At 58.4% G+C, this 25816-nt stretch overlaps 1 protein-coding gene across 1 annotated transcript in view; it reads left to right on the forward strand.

Annotated features, from left to right (window-relative positions):
• Positions 1–25816, forward strand: part of PDE2A (phosphodiesterase 2A) — a 365874-nt gene that overhangs the window by 334576 nt on the left and 5482 nt on the right. Inside the window, exons 15-26 of the mRNA XM_077841678.1 lie at positions 1855–1894; positions 5136–5199; positions 7027–7105; positions 7526–7703; positions 10229–10341; positions 11104–11181; positions 11775–11897; positions 12435–12505; positions 22696–22818; positions 23486–23573; positions 25164–25211; positions 25690–25764. Of these exons, the coding sequence (XP_077697804.1) occupies positions 1855–1894; positions 5136–5199; positions 7027–7105; positions 7526–7703; positions 10229–10341; positions 11104–11181; positions 11775–11897; positions 12435–12505; positions 22696–22818; positions 23486–23573; positions 25164–25211; positions 25690–25764 (1080 nt within the window). The remainder of the gene's footprint in view (positions 1–1854; positions 1895–5135; positions 5200–7026; positions 7106–7525; positions 7704–10228; positions 10342–11103; positions 11182–11774; positions 11898–12434; positions 12506–22695; positions 22819–23485; positions 23574–25163; positions 25212–25689; positions 25765–25816) is intronic.

The raw sequence follows: 25816 nt of genomic DNA on the forward strand, positions 1-25816 counted from the left end.
CCGGGATCTCACACAGTCACATGGGCGGGCATTGGTTACGCACCTGGGCAGTTGCCTGCACCCGCTGACGTGCTCTCCTTCTCACGCTCAGCCAGGCCAACCCATGCTGACTCCTTGACAGCGTAGATGTGGCTTGCTCCAAACCCCCGCACCCCCCCGCCCACACACTCACACCTGAAAGGTAGTGACCCTCTCCTTCAGCCCCGTGCTCGGGGCACCCTCCGGTGGCACTGTGGGGCATAGCCTCATGTCACGGAGTCCCTGGGCGATGCTCTGGAACTGCTCCCCATGAAGCCAGGCAGGACTCTGGGGATGTCTCCTCTCTGGGAGCAGCCTGTCTGCAGGACACACAGCTCACACGGCTTCCACCTTCCTGAGTCTGACCTCGGAGCATTCAGCATCCTCTGCCCCTCCGTGCGCTTCCCCCCAGCCAGTCTGCTCAGGCAGGGCTCCTGGGGAAGCCAGAGGGTCCTGCACCCCAACTTCGCAGTCAGACGGGACTCTCAGCCAGCCAGTAAAACAGAGGTTTATTAGACGACAGGAACATGGTCTAACACAGAGCTTGTAGGTGCAGAGAACAGGACCCCTCAGCTGGGTCCATTTTGGGGGGCAGTGAGCCAGACAACCACATCTGCACTTCACTCCATGTCCCAGCCAGCCCCAAAACTGAAACTCCCTCCAGCCCCTCCTCCTCTGGGCTTTGTTCCTTTCCCCGGGCCAGGAGGTCACCTGATTCCTTTGTTCTCCAACCCTTTAGCTCTCACCTTGCAGGGGGGAAGGGCCCAGGCCATCAGTTGCCAGGAAACAGGGTGTCGGCCATTCTCTGTGTCCAGACTCCTGCACACACATGCCCTCTAGGGCTCCGCAGTGATTATACACCCTTACCCCACCACCTAGATACTTAAGAACTGCCTAGGGGAAACTGAGGCACCCCCACACTATTCAGAGGAAACATTAAGACAGTCCCACTTCGTCACATCTCAGCATTGCACTGGGGACCAGGAAATAACTTCACCTGTTGGGCCTAAGGCCGGACAGAGGCAATGTCTCTTCCAGAGAGGCATTGATTTCTGCCCCGAGGGATGGCCACTGCTCCCAGGGCGATGGGTGGGGGGAATTAATGGGAAGCCACAGATGGTTAGAAACCATTTGATGGTATTAACAGGAGCTGGGGGGGAACCCACCAACAGAGCAAGGCTGGGGTTAAAGCAGTGACTTCCCTCACCAGTAGGACACAAAGCTTTTCCCCCTTGGACGGCATCTCTGTCCCATCACCTCCGCGTCGTCCTGCCCTCCTCTCCCCTAGCCCCTCTGAGCATTTTTCTTGTACTCCCCAGAATGCCCTGTGGGAGAGGTGGAGTGGCCTAGTGGCCCGATCACTGGATTTGGGTGGGCAGGGTCAGGAGACTTGGGTTCCACTTCTAGCTTTGTCACCGGTCCCGCTCCATGCCTCAGTTTCCCCTCCCACCCTTTGTGCAGACTGTATGCTCTCCAGGGCCAGTACATGCAGCACCTAGCACAGTAGGGCCCTGATCGCTACTGCTACCCTAACACCGCTGAGCTGAAGGCAGCACCCTGGGAGAGATCCCGCTCATCAGGGCCCTCAGGACACCCAGTGTTCAGGCCTGCTCCCGGCCAGGGGGTGTCAGGTGCTTGTGGACAATAATGAGGGCTAATTAGGACGCCACGTGGGGATTTATAGGAGACTGCGGAGGTCACAGGCAGGAAGACGGAAGTGAGCTTTGGCTGGTGACTGGTCTTGAGCCCGGGGTGGGGGAGGGGAGCAGACTTGTTTAATTAACTCCAATAATGAACTCAGATAACCAGATTTCCCTCCCCCCCCTCCCCCCACAGGCACTCCTGCAAGTGGCTAAGAACCTGTTTACGCACTTGGGTAGGTGGCTTTTTCTGTTCCTACAGGCCATGTACTGCTGGGCCCGACTCACTGGTGGGCGGCTGGGCGTTCGCCTCTAGGTCTGCACATTCCTCTGGCCCAGGGTTGGTGGTAGCAGGGTGGGGGCCCGCTGGGAAGCCACATTCCTAGTGGACATGGGCCCCTATGGCAAATCCACGGCAGCCTCTCTGCGTGCGTTACACAGGGAGGGCTCACAGCCCTGTCTTCTCAGCTCCAAAATACAGCTCCCAGGGGTACAGCTGACAGAGCAGCTTCAGATCCCCTGTAGATGCATACACACAGACAGATCCCCTGTACACACACACACACAGATCCCCTGTAGATGCATGCATACACACAGACAGATCCCCTGTACACACACAAATCCCCTGTACACACACACACACAGATCCCCTGTACACACACACACACAGATCCCCTGTACACACACACACACAAATCCCCTGTACACACACACACACAGATCCCCTGTACACACACAAATCCCCTGTACACACACACACACAAATCCCCTGTACACACACACACACAGATCCCCTGTACACACACACACACACACAGATCTCCTGTAGATGCAATGCATACACACAGACAGATCCCCTGTACACACACAAATCCCCTGTACACACACACACACAGATCCCCTGTACACACACACACACAAATCCCCTGTACACACACACACACAAATCCCCTGTACACACACACACACAGATCCCCTGTACACACACAAATCCCCTGTACACACACACACACAAATCCCCTGTACACACACACACACAGATCCCCTGTACACACACACACAGATCCCCTGTACACACACACACACAGATCTCCTGTAGATGCAATGCATACACACACACAGATCCCCTGTACACACACAAATCCCCTGTACACACACACACACAGATCCCCTGTACACACACAAATCCCCTGTACACACACACACACAAATCCCCTGTACACACACACACACAGATCCCCTGTACACACACACACACAGATCTCCTGTAGATGCAATGCATACACACACACAGATCCCCTGTACACACACAGATCCCCTGTACACACACACACACAGATCCCCTGTACACACACAGATCCCCTGTACACACACACACACAGATCCCCTGTACACACACAAATCCCCTGTACACACACACACACAGATCCCCTGTACACACACAAATCCCCTGTACACACACAGACAGATCCCCTGGACACACACACACACAGATCCCCTGTACACACACAAATCCCCTGTACACACACACACACAGATCTCCTGTAGATGCAATGCATACACACACACAAATCCCCTGGACACACACACACAGATCCCCTGTACACCCACACCCCCCCGCACATGCATGCATACACACACAGAGATCCTCTGTACGCACACACACACCGCCCCTCCCCCCAATATGTCACAGCCATGTCACATCACGGAGACCCAGCCCTGCACCCCGAAGACGTCCCCGGCCAGCTCTCCTTCTGTCTGCCCCACAGAGCGTGGGCGCTGCCCTGCCCTGGGATCCCGAGGGAAACCCCCAGAGCTAAAGAATAAGGAGCCCGGTCTCCCCGGCCTTCCTGTAATGGCCGCCACCATCAGTGCCAATCCGCAGCGGGTTAGCGACCTGGGCAATGCCCAGTGCAGACTGGGCTGAGAATCGCCCGCTCCTTTCTCACGGGGGACACCCGGCGGCCATTCCGTGGGGTGTTTTCCCGTTGGCTGGCGGGGGGTTAGAAATCGCAGCTTGGGTTGTATCCACTAAGGGGCGTCGCTGGCCTCTCTCTACAGGGACGCTCCTCTCTAGCTGGGTCCTGACCCCCCCATTCAGCCATATAGGGGGGTCAAAACCCCTGGAAACCTGTTCCTGGGCCTCTGCCCTAAGGCTTTATGCTCTCTGTAGGCTGCTCTGGGAGGAGGTCAGCCCCATCTCCGTGTCATGTGCTGAACCAGCTCCCCCAGCTCTAAACATCTGGGGAGGTGTTGGTCGGCTCTGCCCTGCTCCTGACTGCACGGCCAGCCCCAAGCTCTGTAATGGGCTGGAGACACTGGCCACCGCCTCTGTGCTTCACGAGTCAGGCCCAATTCCCATCATAACGAAGGAGAGGGTGAAGTCACAGGCTCGTGTCTAACCATTAGGCCTGCCTTCCTCCGGCTAGTTAGCTGGTTAGCAGGCTGACGTCCCCTCCCCAGCTCTCGCACGGCTGTCCCCAGTTGGCTGTGTGCTCCCAGACATCCTCGGCTCCTCTCCGAGGCCGGTGGGACCCGCGAGGCACAGCGCGACACAGCTGTACACGTAGGCGGTGGAGATAAGGCCGAGACGGATTGCCGAGGGCACACGCTCCCACAAAGAGCAGGGCTCATCAGGGTGGCCCGTGCCCGGCCCCAGAGCCAGCTTCAGCAGAGACGCCGGCCGTGTGAGGCTGAGATAAATGACTGCCCGGCAGCCGGGGCAGCCGGAGCGCTTGACTGGGGAAGAAGCCCAGCCCAGGGCTGGTGGCACACAGTGCTCCTCCGGTCTGGGCCCTCAAGCAGGCCACGTCCGTGTGTCCAGAGGCCTCGGGATGGCGTCAGGGCATCCGGGCCGAGTTAAAGGGCTGCGAGTTAAAGGGCTGTACAGCGGTGTTAATTGCTAGCTCCTGCTCTCAGTGACCCCAGGGGGCTCCAAGTCACATCCCTCCGGCTTTACCCCGGTGTCATGGCGAGCAGAATCTGGCCCTTGCACCATTTATATAGCAGCTGCTTCATCCCCGGGCATCTCGCCAAGCCTCCCAGCCTGCCTGCAGAGTAAGTAAGTGGCACTGTCCCCTTCTACAGATGGGGAAACTGAGGCACGGGGCAGGGAAGTGACTCGCTGTGGAGGGAGCTGGCATTGGGGCCGGGATTAGAACCCTGGCGTGTTCAGACTACAGAGCTGCAGCCTGGCATCCTAGTAACGGGTCAGGTATGGGGCTGACAGCCAGGACCTTGGCCTAACCCCACAGCTCCTGCTTTGGGGTGTCGTCGGCGCCCATGCGCCACGACCCGAGGCCACCAGCTCTGGTCACAGAGCCGTCCCTTGGAGAGGCCTCTTGCTCAGCGTCAGGGGGCTCAGGCCTACAGGTGAGAGGCTCCGTGGCCCCTCGCCGGTGCCCGGAACCACCCTGCCCCTGCCCAGGCTGCCTGGGCCTGGTCTGAGCTGCCAAACGATCTGCTTCTCCCTCGCAGACGACGTGTCGGTGCTGCTCCAGGAGATCATCACGGAAGCCCGGAATCTCAGCAACGCCGAAATGTGAGTGAGCGGCTGCTCTGCACGAGACGTTACCCTGGGGCAGGGAGTCAGCCTGGGTGCCCCCTGCTCCCAAGGAGGCCATGTGTGCACGCACGCTGGGATTACGTTCCTGGACCTCTTCTGCGGCTGGGACATGCGCCGGGAACAGCTGATCCTGTGGGAAAGCTGCTCCTCCCTGATTACTTTTACAGCTCTGATCTCCGGCTCCCCGGTGTAAATCTCCCCCCTCCTCCTCCTCACGCTCGCTCCCCGTGCCATGCCCCAGTCGGGCAGCAAGCCTGCAGACTTCCTGAGTGTGGAGACGGGGCCTGGTTCTCCTCTCACGTCCCCCCGGCGTGAATAGGAGCAGGTCCGGCAAAGCCAGCAGAGCTGCTGCTCCAGGCATCCCCTGCCCCGGGCTTAGGAGAAGCCAGGCCCTGCTCTCTCTGATCAGCGTGGCTCTCTCTTGGGACTGTCCTGGGCCGGATCCTGCCCAGGGCAGGGGCTCAGGGCTCAGGTCTGCACTTAGAACGCAGCTGCCCGGCTGCCTGCTCCCTCCAGCGCTTCACAAGGAACAAGGTGATGAGCACGCCGCAGTCCCGTGTAATCCTGTGCCCTGGAAAGGCAGCAAAGCTGCCCCCAAGGGGCTTGAGGGTTGCTGTCACCAGCCCTGGAGCATGCCAGGCTCACTCACCTTCTGCACAGCCGCACGGAAACCCCTACCGGAGACCCCCAGCCCCACAAAGGTACAAACACGGGGCCTGACCCTGTGCTCCCGAGGCTGGCCCTGGGAGGGCAGCACTGGGCCTGATTCACACGGGCTTGGCCCACAGGCCAATAGCCCAAGCGGCTGCAGAGACTCGGGCTGGGCAAAACTCAGCCACACGCAGCCTACCCAGGGCTCGAGGAGAAGTGTGTTCTTTGGCTCCTGCTGCATGCAGCTTCGTGTCCCAGAGAGAGACTCCTACGGTGCAATATAATAGCTGAGAAATAGACCACGATTGTGTGGCTAACAACTGCAGCATAATGATTCAGATGCACAAGGGCAAGGGGCAACATTAAAGGTTCATGTCCCAGGGGGCAGAGTTAGGGGTATGTGTCCTGGGGGCTGGAGTCAAGGTTACATGGCATGCGGGCAGAGTTAAGGTTACATGGCCCAGGGGGGCACAGTTACGGTTACACACTTCCAATCTTAATTTTCTCCTTCTCAGGTGTCCGCATTTGCAAATATAACAGGAAGAGGAGTATAAATGTTTTAATGTCCATTTTTGTTTTGAGTGCAGAGGGCTAGATTACCCCCTATCCATGAGAAAAACCACAGGAAGGGACCAGGGTAGAGGACATAGGGTTGCCAATTTTGTTTGGATGTATGCCTGGAGGTTTCATAGAATCATAGAATATCAGGGTTGGAAGGGACCTCAGGAGGCCATCTAGTCCAACCCCCTGCTCAAAGCACGACAAATCCCCAACTAAATCATCCCAGCCAGGGCTTTGTCAAGTTTAGGACAGGAGGTGAAGAATACCTTGTCCAGAAGGAAGAGCCGGGGAAACTGAGGAAAGCCGAATGTCATTACCCAGCTGGAATGTAGCCAGAACTGTGGGGCTAACACTCCATGCCCCGGGGTCACTGGTGACCACAGAGGCCAGGATCACGGGAATCTCTCGTCTCATGGTGGGGCGCTGGGTCAATGAATCCAAAGGGGAGATGTGCTAACCAGAGGCTGTGGGCCTGGTCCGAAGCCGAGGGGAGTCAATCGGAGTCGTTCCGCTGCCTTGCATGGGCTTTGCCCTGTGACTGGATGGTGCTTGCTGTGGAGATCTGGCTGAGCGGCTGGTTGTCTCTTGCAGATGCTCGGTTTTCCTGCTGGACACGTTCAGCCATGAGCTGGTGGCCAAGGTGTTTGACGGGGGCGTGGTGGATGACGAGGTAAGCCCTCCCTGGCGGGCCTGGGGCTCACCAGCAGAGGGAGCTGCAGGCGGTGGCATCGGGCCTGGAGGATGGAGCAGGCCTGAGGATGAGGTCAGGCCGAGGGGGTCAGCTGGAGCCACCCGCTCCAGACCAGGGGGGGCTGGTCATGAGGAGGAGAGCGGTCTCCATGCCAGGCCGAGGGCGCTGCTACATGAGGGCCAGGAGATGGCGACTCAGCTGGGACAGGGAGGCCGGGCGGGCGTTGCAGATGGAGCTGGAGAGGGGCAGGGTGCAAGGTAGGGAGATGGGACCGAATCCCAGGAGATGGGGATGGGAGGTGGTTCCCTGAGCCCCGGGAGAACAAGGGATTGGACAGAGATGGGCATGGGGAGGGCTGGACAGCATGGGGCCAACGTCTCGGTCAATCCTGTCCCTCAGAGCTACGAAATCCGCATCCCGGCGGATCAGGGCATTGCGGGTCACGTGGCAACGACGGGGAAGATCCTCAACATCAAGGACGCCTATTCCCACCCGCTCTTCTACCGGGGGGTGGACGACAGCACCGGCTTCCGGACCCGAAACATCCTCTGCTTCCCCATCAAGAACGAGAGCCATGGTGAGAGCCCGGGCAGTGCTGGGCATCGGGGTGCAGCTCCCCGGGTGCTGCCAGGGCACGCGGGCATTGGACACAGCACTCCCTCGATGCTGCGCCCTTGGGGTGCCGTGGGCATCAAGGCCACACAAGGGCAAAGGCCCATCAGATCCCGGCTTGATCGCCAGGGCGTAGTTTCTGACCACGTGTTCTCCCAGAGCAGCTTTCCTCGAGCTGGGATCCATCGGCGGCCCCCGTGCAGCCAACTCCTCCGTGTCTCCAGCTGCCTCCGCCAGTCTCCTGGCTCCTCATTCCCAAGAGGAGCCTGGCGACGGGTCAGAGCAGCTGGAGAAGAAGGGAAGCGGAGAAGGTCGAGAAGCAGCCTCTGTATTAATTCTCCACCGGTGCTGAGGATGAGGGAGCCCCGCTCTAGTGGTGGTAGCAGGACCCCTATGGCCTGCTCGCGGCTCTGTGATCTCGGACAAGGCACGTGACAGCTCTGTGCCTCAGTTTCCCCACTTCTCAGATAACGAGCATGGAACTGACCCTTGTCACGGAGCGGGCTGTGAGAAGGGAAGAGTGAAGTTAAATTGCCCTGAGACTTGTTTAAGTGCCGCGCGCTTTGGAGACCCCAGCCCTTCCCCGGGGCAGAGAGTCCCGCACCCCGAAGGACGGATGGAGTCAAATGCTCAGCCCATTGCACCCGGGTGGCAGGGTGAGCTTATGGCTAACGTACAGGGATAAGATTCAGGAGGGTGTGTTACCAACCCACTGCGAGTCCCTTGGCAAGCCACTGAACTGGTGCCTCAGTTTCCCCACCTGTCACAACATCTGGGCCTGATTCCCAGCAGGCGTTAACTGCAAAATCTCCATTGAAGTCAGCAGAGCTACACCGCAACACACCAGCTGAGGATCTGGCCCATGTCTATGTAGCCACCTTACCGGGGACTTTATTGTTAGGCTTAACTAAGTGTTCCTAAGTGCTTTGAGATCCCCAGGTGGGAGGAGCCCCAGAACCTGAGCTTGGTGGAGCTTGGGAGTCCCCCAGCCCGCCGGCACCAGCAGCTGGCCAGGGATTGAATGGCATCCCTGTGCTTCGCGACAGGCCGGCTAACTCCAGCGCGCCGGACAACAGCTGGGTTTGTTAGCCCCAGCCCCGCTCTGCCGTGTCCGGCAAAATAACCTCGGTTAGTGGGTGTGATTTATTTAAAACACACAGGCCAAATCCTCTGGGCCCCCCACACCGCTGGGTCATCAAGCCGCAGGTCTAGAACCTGGGCTCTCCTACTCCAAAGCACCAGCCCCTACTACCTGAGCCACAGCAGCACCTCCTGTCGCTGGGTGTCAGCAGCAGGCTGATTTAGTCCCGGGGCCGTCACGCACACACGCCAAGCCATGCTGACTAGGCAAGTCCATTGCCAGCCCACCCCCAGTGGGCACGTTTCCGGTGCCAAGCCGCCAGGCTGTCTAGCCCCCGCAGGTGTTAGCCGTATTGCAGTGAGGCCCGAGCCAGGCCTGGGTGCTAGGGGCTGTACAGACACTGCAAATGCCAGGCCCTGCTTAGAGAGCTCACCATCGAAACGAGGATGGGGGAGCTGGCTCTGAACAGCATGGTGCTGTGCCACAACCCTTCTGGGGCCACGGGGCTTGCAGCCCAGCACCTTACACTGGCCTGGCCCCGCCCGGCCGTGACCATCTACGGGGGGGCAAGTGGCAGCCCCCACGTTAACACCCTCTATGCCAGGTCATCCCCCCTGCACTGGGATCACGCTCTGGCCCTCCTGTGGGCAGCCAGGTGGCCTCGGCCCTTCCCCTGTGGGACTGGAGGGCGGCACGGGCTGCCCTCGGGGCTCTGTCGTATTGGTGAGTCAAACCACCCAGTGCGAGCGGCCCGGCGACGCTGCCGTTAAACGCCCCCCACCGGTGCCGCTAGCAGCCGGTCGGTCCCTGCCGCCTCTCCCGACCTGGGTCCTGCTATCCCCATGCCTGTGGGCATGTCGCCCTCTAGTGCCAGCCCCACTATGGCAGCCTGGCGCTGACTGGGCGGTGTGGGAGAGGCGGGCCCTGCAGGTCCCTGGTTCGATTCCCTGCCAGTGGCCATAGAGTGTCTGCAAACAGCCAGGGGGAGCAAATCCTCAGGTCACGTAGTGGTGCTCCCCACTCAATTTCAGTCCTCCCCGGCTCCCCCAAAAGCCGGTTTGCTTAACCCTTCGCTGGCCTCCCCGCCAATCCCTGTGGGATGCACAGTGCCCCACCAGGGACACACTCTCCCTCCCCTGCCCTCTGGCCAGGCACCCCATTGTTGGCTTCACGCAGGGCTTTGACCTTTCCTCCCAACTCAACTTGCTCGCCCAATGCTGGGAATTGTGGGTCGCTGGAGTGGGAGGCAGGAGGGACCGGCTCCCCCTCCCCCAGCCCTGCCCCCTCTGGACCAGCATCCTGGACAGACCCATGCCGGAATATGGCTGGGAGTCCAGGGCGGCTGGGTTTCCCTGTGCGTCGGCCCCGGCCCCGGGCGCCGGTACACTGGGCTCTCGCTGCTCTTCCAGAGGTCATCGGGGTGGCGGAGCTGGTCAACAAGATTAACGGGCCTTGGTTCAGCAAGTTCGACGAGGACCTGGCCACGGCTTTCTCCATCTACTGCGGGATCAGCATCGCCCACGTAAGCGGCGGGGCGGGGAGGGAGGGGGGGCTGCCTCGTGTGGGTGGGTCCAGCACCCGCAGGAGGAGGGGTGGATTCCCATGCCGGGCTCTCAGTGGCTTGGGCACTGGCCCATCCTTGGAAGCTGCCGAGCTCCCCAAGTCCCTTTCGCTGGGGAGAGGTGGATGCAGTGAGTCGGGAAAGGCTGGGGACCCAGCGACACCCCAGCAGCGTCTGCCTCCCCGCCCCAACCCTGACGTTTTCAGACCGGCTGCCCTCTACGGAGCGTTCCAGGCGCTGTCAGCACAGAGTGGGGTGAGCCCTGGGCCCCCCGGATCTAACTTCTCCCTGTGACTGGACACCAGACTCTTCTTCCCTTCCTGTCCCAAGTGGTTGTGTGGCTCCGCACTGCCTGTCGGGTTCCACCCCAGGGGCAGCCGCATTTCAGCTGCACATGGAGAGGGGAGCGTAGTTCCAGGTAGCGAGCAGAGCCCCAAGTAACGCTGGGTCATTGGTGAATCTTGTCGCCTCTCGGCACCCTTGGGGAAGTGGAAGGCGATGCCCGGCCATGTGCGCGTGAGTTCAGGTCGGGGGAGTGGGGGGCTGGAGCTCAGGCGCGCCCCAGTGCTGCGTGCCTTAGGCCTAAGGAGACTGAAGGGCTTGAGTTCCTGGAAAGACTCATGCTGAGCGCACGGGGCGGGGGCTCAGGCCCCGGGAGAGCCAAGGGCAGCAGAAGCATGTCCGCCTGGGGCTCTGACCACCCTCTGCTTCCCTCCTCTCCAGTCGCTGCTCTACAAGAAGGTCCACGAAGCCCAGTACCGAAGCCACGTGGCCAACGAAATGATGATGTACCACATGAAGGTCAGGGGGTGGGGGGCTCCCAGGGAATGGGGCCGAGGCGGCTGGGGGCGTGGGGCTGGCTGTCACTGTCTCCGCAGCACTGAGCCGTGAGTGGGGACGGGTGACGCCATGGGTGTCTAGCTCATCTTCCTTCTAGTTCCCCCCGGAGGGGCCAGTCTGCGCTCCCCGGCCTACAGGCTGCTGCACACTCAACGTTACTACCTTGCTCCGCCCCAGAGCTGGCTGCATTTTAGGGGCAAACTCTGGATTTGCCCCACTGTAACCGGGTCACAGCCTCTGACTATCCCGATGGGTCAGCAGTGCACTGATTACCCCAATGGCACTAACTGGCCCCCACGTTGACAGGCTCCACAGAGAGGCCGGGGGCAGCATGGGCCGTGGCGCGGGAACCCTCTTGCCTCCGGGTCAGATCATGGCGCCAGTCCCGCCGCTGCCCAGGCTGTACCTGGTGGACAGAGGAGCCTGGCACAGGGCTGACAGGGCAGCACTGCGCGCCCGTGCCCGGCTGAATGCGGCCTGTGTCTGCAGGTCCTCTGCCAGGCCCCGGCTTTGGCCCCCGGCGTTCACAGCCCCTCCTGGGGCTTCCCTTGCAGGTCTCGGACGAGGAATACAAAAAGCTGCTCAGCGACGGGATCTGCCCCGTGGAAAGCATCGATTATCGCTTCGCCGATTTCACCTACACGCCGCGCTCGCTGCCCGAGGACGACACGCCCATGGTCAGTGCCCACGGGGCCGGCGTCTAGGGCCTGCCCGTCCCTGAGAGGGGGATGAGCCAGGGGTTAGGGGCTAGCCTAGGGTGCCCAAAGTGTGGGTCTCTGCCACAGCCTGCATGGGCGGAGGCTCCAGTGTCTGTAGCCCTGGGCCGCCTCCGAGGGGTGCTTGGAGAAATCCAGGAGGTATCTGATGCTACGGTGATGGGTTCTAAGTAGGTACCTGAGACAGCCTGGGCTAGGATCCAGCTCTGGCTTGGGGCGTCTGTCCGCCAAGGAGCTGCATTCGCCTTTGTTTAACACGGGTGCCCCGCGCTCCAATCCCACCTCGGCTCCAAGGCGTCGATACGATTTCCTGGCATCACTGGCTGCCCCCCTTGGTGGAGAGTTTGTGCCGTATGAGGCTGCTGCCCCCAAGGAACGCCGAGAGGGGTGCAGGGGGTCATCTCCATTCCCAGCCGGGCCCCCCTCAGCGCCAGCCCCCTGCCAGGTGTGCCCGGGAGCAGCCTCTCAGCTGGCTCTCCGCTCCCTTTCCCTCCGCAGGCCATCCTGAGCATGCTGCAGGACATGAACTTCATTAACAACTACAAAATGGATCGCCAGACACTAGCCAGGTGGGCTCACTCGCGGCTCGGCACGTGGGCTTGGCTGCACTGGGAGCCAAGCGTCCGGGGCGGGGGAGAGGTTGTGACCAGCAGGGGGTGCTCTTGCCCAGCACTTCGGTACCAGGTAGGCCCCGTATTAGGGCTGGAGCTGGAGAAGAGGAAATACCCGGATGGAGACACGCATTGGGCAGCCGCAGGGCGTCAGGGTGTTACAGAGACTGGGGGGTGGGGGGGTCGTTCAGGGCAGGGGAGAGCAAAGCACCTAGCACGCACTTGGCTCAGTACAGGTAACGGATAATGGCGGGGCGGGGACTGGGAGCCAGGATTCCTGAGTTCTGTTCCTGGCCCTGGCACGTCACTCTGCCCATCTGTAAAGCGAGGCCAAGGATCCTGACCCGTCTCCCTGTGAGGCTTAATGGAGTGGTGCGTGTGCAGCTCTTTGAGATCCTCGGCCGGGAAGGGGGTGGAGCAGGGCAGGGGCACGGGCGCAGGAGGAGGTGGACAGCCCACAAACTAGCAAGCCCCTGGCCAAAGGAGTCAGGGCCAGGAAATAACAGAGGGTGGCCCTGCGTAAACAGCCTCCCCGTCCAGCTCATGCTCCTACCCCGGGCATCTGAGCCCACGCACACTCACAGGTACACGGACACACAGATCCACGCACACTCACGGGTACACGGACACACAGATCCATGCACACTCACAGGTACACGGACACACAGATCCACGCACACTCACAGGTACATGGATACACTGATCCACGCACACTCACAGGTACACGGATACACTGATCCACGCACACTCACAGGTACACGGATACACTGATCCACGCACACTCACAGGTACACGGACACACAGATCCACGCACACTCACAGATCCACGCACACTCACAGGTACACGGACACACAGATCCACGCACGCTCACGGGTCCACGGACACACAGATCCACGCACACTCACAGGTCCACGGACACACAGATCCACGCACACTCACAGGTACACGGATACACTGATCCACGCACACTCACAGGTACACGGATACACTGATCCACGCACACTCACAGGTACACGGACACACAGATCCACGCACGCTCACGGGTCCACGGACACACAGATCCACGCACACTCACAGGTCCATGGACACACAGATCCACGCACACTCACAGGTACACGGATACACTGATCCATGCACACTCAGGTACACGGACACACAGATCCACGCACACTCACGGGTACACGGACACACAGATCCATGCACGCTCACGGGTACACGGATACACTGATCCATGCACACTCACGGGTCCACGGACACACAGATCCACGCACACTCACAGGTCCACGGACACACAGATCCACGCACACTCACAGGTACACGGATACACTGATCCACGCACACTCACAGGTACACGGATACACTGATCCATGCACACTCACAGGTACACGGACACACAGATCCACACACGCTCACAGATCCACGCACACTCACAGGTACACGGACACACAGATCCACGCACGCTCACGGGTCCACGGACACACAGATCCACGCACACTCACAGGTCCATGGACACACAGATCCACGCACACTCACAGGTACACGGATACACTGATCCATGCACACTCAGGTACACGGACACACAGATCCACGCACACTCACGGGTACACGGACACACAGATCCATGCACGCTCACGGGTACACGGATACACTGATCCATGCACACTCACGGGTCCACGGACACACAGATCCACGCACACTCACAGGTCCACGGACACACAGATCCACGCACACTCACAGGTACACAGATACACTGATCCACGCACACTCACAGGTACACGGATACACTGATCCATGCACACTCACAGGTACACGGACACACAGATCCACACACGCTCACAGATCCACGCACACTCACAGGTACACGGACACACAGATCCACGCACGCTCACAGGTACACGGATACACTGATCCACGCACACTCACAGGTACACGGACACACAGATCCACGCACGCTCACAGATCCACGCACACTCACAGGTACACAGACCCACAGATCCACGCACGCTCACAGGTACACAGATACACTGATCCACGCACACTCACGGGTAAACGGATACACTGATCCACGCACACTCACGGGTACACGGACACACAGATCCACGCACACTCACAGGTACACGGACCCACAGATCCACGCACACTCACAGGTACACGGACACACAGATCCATGCACGCTCACAGGTACACGGATACACTGATCCACGCACACTCACAGGTACACGGACACACAGATCCACGCACACTCACAGGTACACGGACACACAGATCCATGCACGTTCACAGGTACACGGATACACTGATCCACGCACACTCACAGGTACACGGACCCACAGATCCACGCACGCTCACAGGTACACAGACCCACAGATCCACGCACACTCACAGGTACACGGACACACAGATCCACGCACGCTCACAGATCCACGCACACTCACAGGTACACAGACCCACAGATCCACGCACACTCACAGGTACACGGACCCACAGATCCACGCACACTCACAGGTACACGGATACACTGATCCACGCACACTCACAGGTACACAGACCCACAGATCCACAGACACACAGATCCATGCACGCTTACACGTACATGGACACACAGATCCACGCACACTCACAGGTACACGGACCCACAGATCCACGCACACTCACAGGTACACGGACCCACAGATCCATGCACACTCACAGGTACACGGATACACAGATCCACGCACACTCACAGGTACACGGATACACAGATCCACGCACATTCACAGGTACACGGACCCACAGATCCACGCACACTCACAGGTACACGGATACACAGATCCACGCACACTCACAGGTACACAGACCCACAGATCCATGCACGCTCACAGTTACACGGATACACTGATCCACGCACACTCACAGGTACACGGACCCACAGATCCATGCACACTCACAGGTACACGGACACACAGATCCACGCACACTCACAGGTACACAGATACACAGATCCACGCACACTCACAGGTACACGGACCCACAGATCCACGCACACTCACAGGTACACAGACCCACAGATCCACGCACACTCACAGGTACACGGACCCACAGATCCATGCACGCTCACAGGTACACGGATACACAGATCCACGCACACTCACAGGTACACGGACCCACAGATCCACGCACACTCACAGGTACACGGACTCACAGATCCACGCACACTCACAGGTACACGGATACACAGATCCACGCACACTCACAGGTACACGGACCCACAGATCCACGCACACTCACAGGTACACGGATACACAGATCCACGCACACTCACAGGTCCACAGACACACAGATCCACGCACACTCACAGGTACACGGATACACTGATCCACGCACACTCACAGGTCCACGGACACACAGATCCACGCACACTCACAGGTCCACGGACACACAGATCCACGCACACTCACAGGTACACGGATACACTGATCCACGCACACTCACAGGTACACGGATACACTGATCCACGCACGCTCACAGGTACACGGATACACTGATCCACGCATACTCACAGGTACACGGACACACAGATCCACGCACGCTCACAGGTACACGCACACTCACAGGTACACAGACCCACAGATCCACGCACACTCACAGGTACACGCACGCTCACAGGTACACGGACACACAGATCCACGCACGCTCACAGGTACACGCACGCTCACAGGTACACGGACTCACAGATCCACGCACACTCACAGGTCCACGGACACACAGATCCACGCACGCTCACAGGTACACGGACACACAGATCCACGCACACTCACAGGTACACGGACCCACAGATCCACGCACACTCACAGGTACACGGATACACTGATCCACGCACACTCACAGGTACACGGACACACAGATCCACGCACACTCACAGGTACACGGACACACAGATCCATGCACGCTCACAGGTACACGGATACACTGATCCACGCACACTCACAGGTACACGGACACACTGATCCACGCACACTCACAGGTACACGGACCCACAGATCCACGCACGCTCACAGGTACACAGACCCACAGATCCACGCACACTCACAGGTACACGGACACACAGATCCACGCACGCTCACAGATCCACGCACACTCACAGGTACACAGACCCACAGATCCACGCACACTCACAGGTACACGGACCCACAGATCCACGCACACTCACAGGTACACGGACCCACAGATCCACGCACACTCACAGGTACACGGATACACTGATCCACGCACACTCACAGGTACACAGACCCACAGATCCACAGACACACAGATCCATGCACGCTTACACGTACATGGACACACAGATCCACGCACACTCACAGGTACACGGACCCACAGATCCACGCACACTCACAGGTACACAGACCCACAGATCCATGCACACTCACAGGTCCACGGACCCACAGATCCACGCACACTCACAGGTACACAGACCCACAGATCCACGCACACTCACAGGTACACGGACCCACAGATCCATGCACGCTCACAGGTACACGGATACACAGATCCACGCACACTCACAGGTACACGGACCCACAGATCCACGCACACTCACAGGTACACGGACTCACAGATCCACGCACACTCACAGGTACACGGATACACTGATCCACGCACACTCACAGGTACACGGATACACTGATCCATGCACACTCACAGGTACACAGACTCACAGATCCACGCACACTCACAGGTCCACGGACACACAGATCCACGCACACTCACAGGTACACGGACACACAGATCCACGCACGCTCACAGGTACACGGACCCACAGATCCACGCACACTCACAGGTACACGGATACACTGATCCACGCACACTCACAGGTACACAGACTCACAGATCCACGCACACTCACAGGTACACAGACTCACAGATCCACGCACACTCACAGGTACACGAACGCTCACAGGTACACGCACGCTCACAGGTACACGGACACACAGATCCACGCACGCTCACAGGTACACGCACGCTCACAGGTACACGGACTCACAGATCCACGCACACTCACAGGCCCACGGACACACAGATCCACGCACGCTCACAGGTACACGGACACACAGATCCACGCACACTCACAGGTACACGGACCCACAGATCCACGCACACTCACAGGTACACGGACACACAGATCCATGCACGCTCACAGGTACACGGACACACAGATCCACGCACACTCACAGGTACACGGACACACAGATCCATGCACACTCACAGGTACACGGACCCACAGATCCACGCACGCTCACAGGTACACAGACCCACAGATCCACGCACGCTCACAGGTACACGGACACACAGATCCACGCACGCTCACAGATCCACGCACACTCACAGGTACACAGACCCACAGATCCACGCACACTCACAGGTACACGGACCCACAGATCCACGCACACTCACAGGTACACGGACCCACAGATCCACGCACACTCACAGGTACACGGATACACTGATCCACGCACACTCACAGGTACACAGACCCACAGATCCACAGACACACAGATCCATGCACGCTTACACGTACGTGGACACACAGATCCACGCACACTCACAGGTACACGGACCCACAGATCCACGCACACTCACAGGTACACAGACCCACAGATCCATGCACACTCACAGGTCCACGGACCCACAGATCCACGCACACTCACAGGTACACGGACCCACTGATCCACGCACACTCACAGGTACACAGACCCACAGATCCACGCACACTCACAGGTACACGGACCCACAGATCCATGCACGCTCACAGGTACACGGATACACAGATCCACGCACACTCACAGGTACACGGACCCACAGATACACGCACACTCACAGGTACACGGACTCACAGATCCACGCACAATCACAGGTACACGGATACACTGATCCACGCACACTCACAGGTACACAGACTCACAGATCCACGCACACTCAGAGGTCCACGGACACACAGATCCACGCACACTCACAGGTCCACGGACACACAGATCCACGCACACTCACAGGTACACGGACACACAGATCCACGCACGCTCACAGTTACACGGATACACTGATCCATGCACACTCACAGGTACACGGACACACAGATCCACGCACACTCACAGGTACACAGACTCACAGATCCACGCACACTCACAGGTCCACGGACACACAGATCCACGCACGCTCACAGGTCCACGGACACACAGATCCACGCACACTCACAGGTACACGGATACACTGATCCACGCACACTCACAGATCCACGCACGCTCACGGGTACACGGACACACAGATCCACGCACGCTCACAGATCCACGCACACTCACGGGTACACGGATACACTGATCCACGCACACTCACAGATCCACGCACACTCACGGGTACACGGACACACAGATCCACGCACACTCACAGAACCACGGACACACAGATCCACGCACACTCACAGGTACACGGACCCACAGATCCACGCACACTCAGAGGTACACAGACCCACAGATCCATGCACACTCACAGGTCCACGGACCCACAGATCCACGCACACTCACAGGTACACGGACCCACTGATCCACGCACACTCACAGGTACACAGACCCACAGATCCACGCACACTCACAGGTACACGGACCCACAGATCCATGCACGCTCACAGGTACACGGACCCACAGATCCACGCACACTCACAGGTACACGGACTCACAGATCCACGCACACTCACAGGTACACGGATACACTGATCCACGCACACTCACAGGTACACGGATACACTGATCCATGCACACTCACAGGTACACAGACTCACAGATCCACGCACACTCACAGGTCCACGGACACACAGATCCACGCACACTCACAGGTCCACGGACACACAGATCCACGCACACTCACAGGTACACGGATACACTGATCCATGCACACTCACAGGTACACGGACACACAGATCCACGCACACTCACAGGTACACGGACACACAGATCCACGCACACTCACAGGTACACAGACTCACAGATCCACGCACACTCACAGGTCCACGGACACACAGATCCACGCACGCTCACAGGTCCACGGACACACAGATCCACGCACACTCACAGGTACACAGACTCACAGATCCACGCACGCTCACGGGTCCACGGACACACAGATCCACGCACACTCACAGGTCCACGGACACACAGATCCACGCACACTCACAGGTACACAGACTCACAGATCCACGCACGCTCACGGGTACACGGACACACAGATCCACGCACACTCACAGGTCCACGGACACACAGATCCACGCACACTCACAGGTGCACGGACACACAGATCCACGCACGCTCACGGGTACACGGATACACAGATCCACGCACGCTCACGGGTACACGGATACACAGATCCACGCACGCTCACGGGTACACGGATACACAGATCCACGCACACTCACGGGTACACGGACACACAGATCCACGCACGCTCACAGATCCACGCACACTCACAGTCCCACGGACACACAGATCCACGCACACTCACCGGTACACGGACACACAGATCCACGCACACTCACGGGTACACGCACGCTCACAGGTTCAGGCATGTGCATGCACACGCCTGTGTTGCCGGCACCCAGTGCCAAGAGGCTGAACAACAGCTGAGGTTGGTTCGCTACCCGGTGTGCTACACCCAATAATCACAACGGGGTGGAGAAGCAAAAAAAAGTTTATTTGAAGCTTCAAATAGGTACAGGGAGATTTGAATCTCAAATCCTGCACACAGAGCAGGAAGTTACACAGGCTTTTATACATCCTTTTTCCCAGCATACTTATCCAATAGCAAGCTGCTCCAAGTATCCATATAGCCAGCCAATCCAGTTCCCAGCTAGTTCCCTGGTTCTCTGTATCATTTGTTAAACTATACATAAAGCTGCTTTATTCAGCATTGTTCTTCCATATCTCCCCTGTTTGGCCTTGCTTAGTTTCAGGCAGTCTGACTCTGCAACATACTGTTGCAGATTCTCAGCATAACTGCTGTGTGTCCCTCCAGGCGGGGGGGCCAAGGACACTTGGGCCTAGTACGCAGAGCTGCTGCGAGTGCTTCCAGGCGGGAGGGGGGCCAAGGACACCGGGGCCTAGCGCGAGGGGGCTTCATCGACACTCGTGGTCTTCCATCCCCTCGAGTTACCTAGTGGCCATGCCCCAGTGTCCCCAACACCTGTGACACGGCAAGGAGCTGCAGAACCAGTTGTGCCCAGGGCTTGTGAGCACAGCAGGACCCGTGATAAATACACTAGAAGCAAGAGGAAGACAAAGACAGGTTTGGCCTGTTACTCAATGAGGGGGCGGGGTTTGTGGGAACAATAACAGAAAATGTGGAAATGGCAGAGGTGCTAAAAGACTTTTTGTTTCAGTTTTCACCAGAAAGGTGAGTAGCCATTGGGCGTCTAACATAGTGAATGCCAGGGAAAATGAGGTAGGATCAGAGGCTACCTGATGAAATGCATCCTAGAATACTCCAGGAGCTGAATGAGGAGATATCTGAGCCATTAGCGATTATCTCTGAAAAGTCATGGAAAACAGGAGTGATTCCAGAGGACTGGAAAAGGGCAAAAATAATGCCCATCTATAAAAAGGGAAATAAGGACCACCCAGGGAATTACAGACCAGTCAGCTTAACTTCTGTACCCAGAAAGATAATAGAGCAAATAATTAAGCAATCAATTTGCAAACACCTAGAAGATAGTAAGAGGATAAGTAACAGTCAGCATGAATTTGTCAAGAACAAATAGTGTCAAACCAACCTGATAGCTTTCTTTGACAGGGTAACAAGGCTTGTGGAGAGTGGGGAGGCGGTAGACGTGGTATATCTTGACTTTAGTAAAGCTTTTGGGAGTGTCTCGCATGACCTTCTCATAAACAAACTAGGGAAATGCTTCCTAGCTGGAGCTGCTATAAGGTGGATGCATAACTGGTTGGAAAACCCGTTCTCAGAGAGTAGTTATCAGTGGTTCACAGTCATGCTGGAAGGGCATAACCAGTGGGGGTCCCACAGGGATCAGTTCTGGGTCCGGTTCTGCTCAATATCTTCATCAATGATTTAGATAATGGCATAGAGAGTATACTTGTAAAGTTTGTGGACGATACCAAGCCGGGAGGGGTTACAAGTGCTTTGGAGGATAGGATTTAAATTAAAAATGATCTGGACAAACTGAAGAAATGGTCTGAAATAAATAGGATGAAATTCAATAAGGACAAATGCAAAGTACTCCACTTAGGAAGGAACAATCAGTTGCACACATGCAGAATGGGAAATGACTGCCTAGGAAGGAGTCCTGCGAAAAGGGATCTGGGGGGGTCATAGTGGACCACAAGCTAAATATGAGTCAACGGTATAACGCTGTTGCAAAAAAAGCAAAGCTCATTCTGGGATGTATCAGCAGGAGTGCTGTAAGCAAGACACGAGAAGTAATTCTTCCACTCTACTCCGCACTGATTAGGCCTCAACTGGAGTATTGTGTCCAGTTCTGGGCGCCACATTTCAGGAAAGATGTGGACAAACTGCAGAAAGTCCAGAGAAGAGCACCAAAAATGATTCAAGGTCTAGAAAACATGACCTAGGAGGGAACACTGAAAAAAAACTGGGTTTGTTTAGTCTGGAGAAGAGAAGGCTGAGGGGAGACATGATAACAGTTTTCAAGTTACAAGGAGGAGGGAGAAAAACTGTTCTCCTTAACCTCTGAGGACAGGACCAGAAGCAATGGGCTTAAATTGCAGCAAAGGCGGCTTCGGTTGGACATTAACAAAACTTCCTAACTGTCAGGGTGGTTAAGCACTGGAATAAGTTGCCTAGGGAGGTTGTGGAATCTCCATCATTGGCGGTTTTTAAGAGCAAGTTGGACAAACACCTGTCAGGGATGGTCTGGATAACACTTAGTCCTGCCACGGGTGCAGGGGACTGGACTAGATGACCTCTCAAGGTCCCTTCCCGTCCTGTGAGTCTATGACATGGCAGTTCATGGGTGGAAGCGCCCTGCCCTGCAGCCTGCCCGGTGTTCTCTGCCTGGAGCGTGGGGGGAGTGCTGGCGGCCTGCCAGACCCGAGCGCCGGCTCCCCGGGGGCGGCTGCCTTCTCATCCCCTTCTCCCTTGCTCCGGCCAGGTTCTGCCTGATGGTGAGGAAGGGCTACCGGGACCCTCCCTATCACAACTGGATGCATGCCTTCTCCGTCTCCCACTTCTGCTACCTGCTCTACAAGAACCTGGAGCTGGTCAAATACCTGGAGTAGGTGGATGGTTACGGCTCCTGCAGAGAGCCAGCTTCCCCCCATCCCGGGTCTGTACCCTGGCCCCTTGGCCTGTGTATCTCCCAGCTCGGCTGGGCGGGCGACCTACACCGCCTCCTTTCCCCAGCTGATTCAGCAGGTGGCGCCCTCCCCTCGAGTCTCCATCAGCCCAGTTCCCTGGCTTGGTGCAAGGGGGCGCTGTGCTGCTCTCCAGGGTTCACCAGCTGACACAGGTCCTCGCCGCTTGCCCACAGCACATTGCACAAGTCAGGGGGTTGGCCCTGGGCCGTTCCACACTGCCACACTGAATTCCCACGTGCACTGCTCCTGTTCATTTCCTGTCCCAAACCGTAAGGCCCCTGCATGAAACGGCCGCGTTCCAGCCCAGAAGTGGGTGCACAAAGTGATCCCTGCACCTGTGGGTGGATCCGTTGAGCTCAATGGGGATCCCCCTCCCAACACACTTTCAGCAGCGGCAGAATGTGGCTGCTTGCTTGGAGCTGCAGAAGTGAGGCTAGTTCAGAAGGCCCTGGCGCCAGAGTCCCGTCAGCCCGGAGAGGTCACTGCAGAGAACGGGCTGAGCTGGCCCCCAAGAGAGGGAGGCGTTGCCCCAAGAGTCCCTCCCGTCCCTCGTCACGGTGATTCAGCTGGTCCTTTTCTCCACAGAGACATTGAGATCTTCGCCTTGTTCGTCTCCTGCATGTGTCACGACCTGGACCACAGAGGCACCAATAACTCGTTCCAGGTGGCTTCGGTAAGGCCGGGGGTTACAGGAGATCCGTTAGTAAACCCGGGGGGTTACAGGAGATCCATTAGTAAACCCAGGGGGTTACAGGAGATCTGCTGCTGAGGCTGGGGGATTACAGGAGACCTGATAGGAAGCCCAGGGGGTTACAGGAGATCTGCCGGTGAGGCCAAGGGGTTACAGGAGATCTGATGGGAAAGCTGGGGGTTACAGGAGATCTGATGGGAAGGCCGGGGGATTACAGGAGATCTGATGGTGAGGCTGGGGGGTTACAGGAGATCTGCCGGTGAGGCTGCAGGGTTACAGGAGATCTGATGGGAAGGCCGGGGGGTTACAGGAGATCTGCCAGTGAGGCTGGGGGATTACAGGAGATCTGATGGTGAGGCTGGGGGATTACAGGAGATCTGATGGTGAGGCCCGGGGATTACAGGAGATCTGATAGTGAGGCCCAGGGTTACAGGAGATCTACCGGTGAGGTCGGGGGGTTACAGGAGATCTGCCGGTGATGCTGGGGGATTACAGGAGATCTGCTGGTGAGGCTGTGGGGTTACAGGAGATCTGATGAGAAGGCCAGTGGGTTACAGGAGATCTGCTGGTAATGCCGGGGGATTACAAGAGATCTGTCGGTGAGGCTGGGGGGTTACAGAAGATCCTCAGGCACCAGGCCTTTGGCTCCCTGATGGGGCTGGAGATGAAGCTGCTGGGGGTCGGGCTCCCCGGACACCTCATTGTGGGGGAACCAAAGCCCTGGGGACCTCGCTCTGAACATTAGGCAGCTGTTGCTAAGCAAAGGAAAATGTACAGCGACGAGAGGTGACATAACTTCCCCACAAACCCTCCAGGGGCAGGGGGAGCCATGGTGCAGGGAACACTGCAACTGCCATGAGCCGAGCACCCAGGACCTGTCCAGCCCTCGCGGGGATCGTGTGGCTTTGTCCCTCGCTGGCTCCTGCCAGCTGCCCCAGACCTTGGTCCAAAACCCGACCTGGCCCCGGCTCGGGAATGAGCTTCAGGGGCGTTTTCGTCTGCTTGTTTTTCATTCTCCCTCCCCTGTGATTCCGGCTCCCAGCCCCGCCACGAGGCAAGGGGCTGGAAAGTCCAGTCACTTGGTTCGGGTTCGAGGAGACCTCTCCTACGTCACAGGGGGACGGTCTGGCCTCCTGTTCGGAGGGTGGGATCCCTCCCAGCCCCCAAGACGCAAGGGCCAGCGCCTCTGGCTGACGCCAGATCTCAGCCCTGTGCCCTACAATGGGAAGGGGACCTGCTACTGGGGCCCCCCATGAGCAGAGGGATGGGGCGGGGAATATACAGCCTGTGGGCCATAGCAACGGAACGTGCCCACCCCTCTCGTGGCCCCTATGTGACACTGGCGGCCGACCTCGGCCCCCTGCACCTGTAGATGGGCTCCTGGTCCCAAACCCCACCAGCCCCAGCGCCAGGGTTGGGTCCCTTCTGAGGCCAGGCTGGGAGGCCGGCAGGGCTGTGACAGGGGGGCACCTGCCCAGCTGCAGCCCCCGCTAACCCTAAAGCTCCAGTGAGACGGACGCCCTCACCCTATCACTGGCTGGCTTCCCCACACGGTGCCCCTCTGTCTTCCAGAAATCCGTCCTGGCGGCGCTCTACAGCTCCGAGGGCTCTGTCATGGAGGTAAAACGCTTTCTGCCCCGCGCCTCGCCTCGTTCCCACACCCTGCCGCGCTCAGGGCGCGGGGCCTGGCTCTGGCAGCTGCTTGCCTAGCTCACCAGTGAAACAACTGCGGCAGTTCTCAGCCTCGGGGGTGCTCTGCAGCTCCACACTGGCAGCAGGGCAGGGTGGCTGTCACAGGTGTGGGGGCCATGGATAGATGGGCATGGAGTTCCCCATCACCTCCTCCCTCACGCGGGGACGAGAAGAGAGGGCAGCTTAGGGAAAGCCCAAGGCCTGGGGAGTGGAATATCAGGGAAAGCCCCTGCCTGCCCCCTCCATACGTTCCCCACAGCCCAGCCGTAAGGAGCATGGAGTCCTGCCCCGCTTGTCCCTACGGGCTGGGGAGGGGGAGTGCATGCACCGATGGGGGGTGCTGCCCCCTGGTGGAGCCCTCTCACTAATGCCGCCCTCCCTGCCGTGCCTCGGTTTCCCCCCGCAGAGACACCACTTCGCACAGGCCATCGCCATCCTAAACACCCACGGCTGCAACATCTTCGACCACTTCTCCCGCAAGGTGAGTGGGGCGGAGCTCGCTGCCGGTGCCCCTCACCCCTGACGTGCAGCCC

This window comes from Eretmochelys imbricata, chromosome 1, assembly GCF_965152235.1.
Source record: "Eretmochelys imbricata isolate rEreImb1 chromosome 1, rEreImb1.hap1, whole genome shotgun sequence".
NCBI lineage: Eukaryota > Metazoa > Chordata > Testudines > Cheloniidae > Eretmochelys > Eretmochelys imbricata.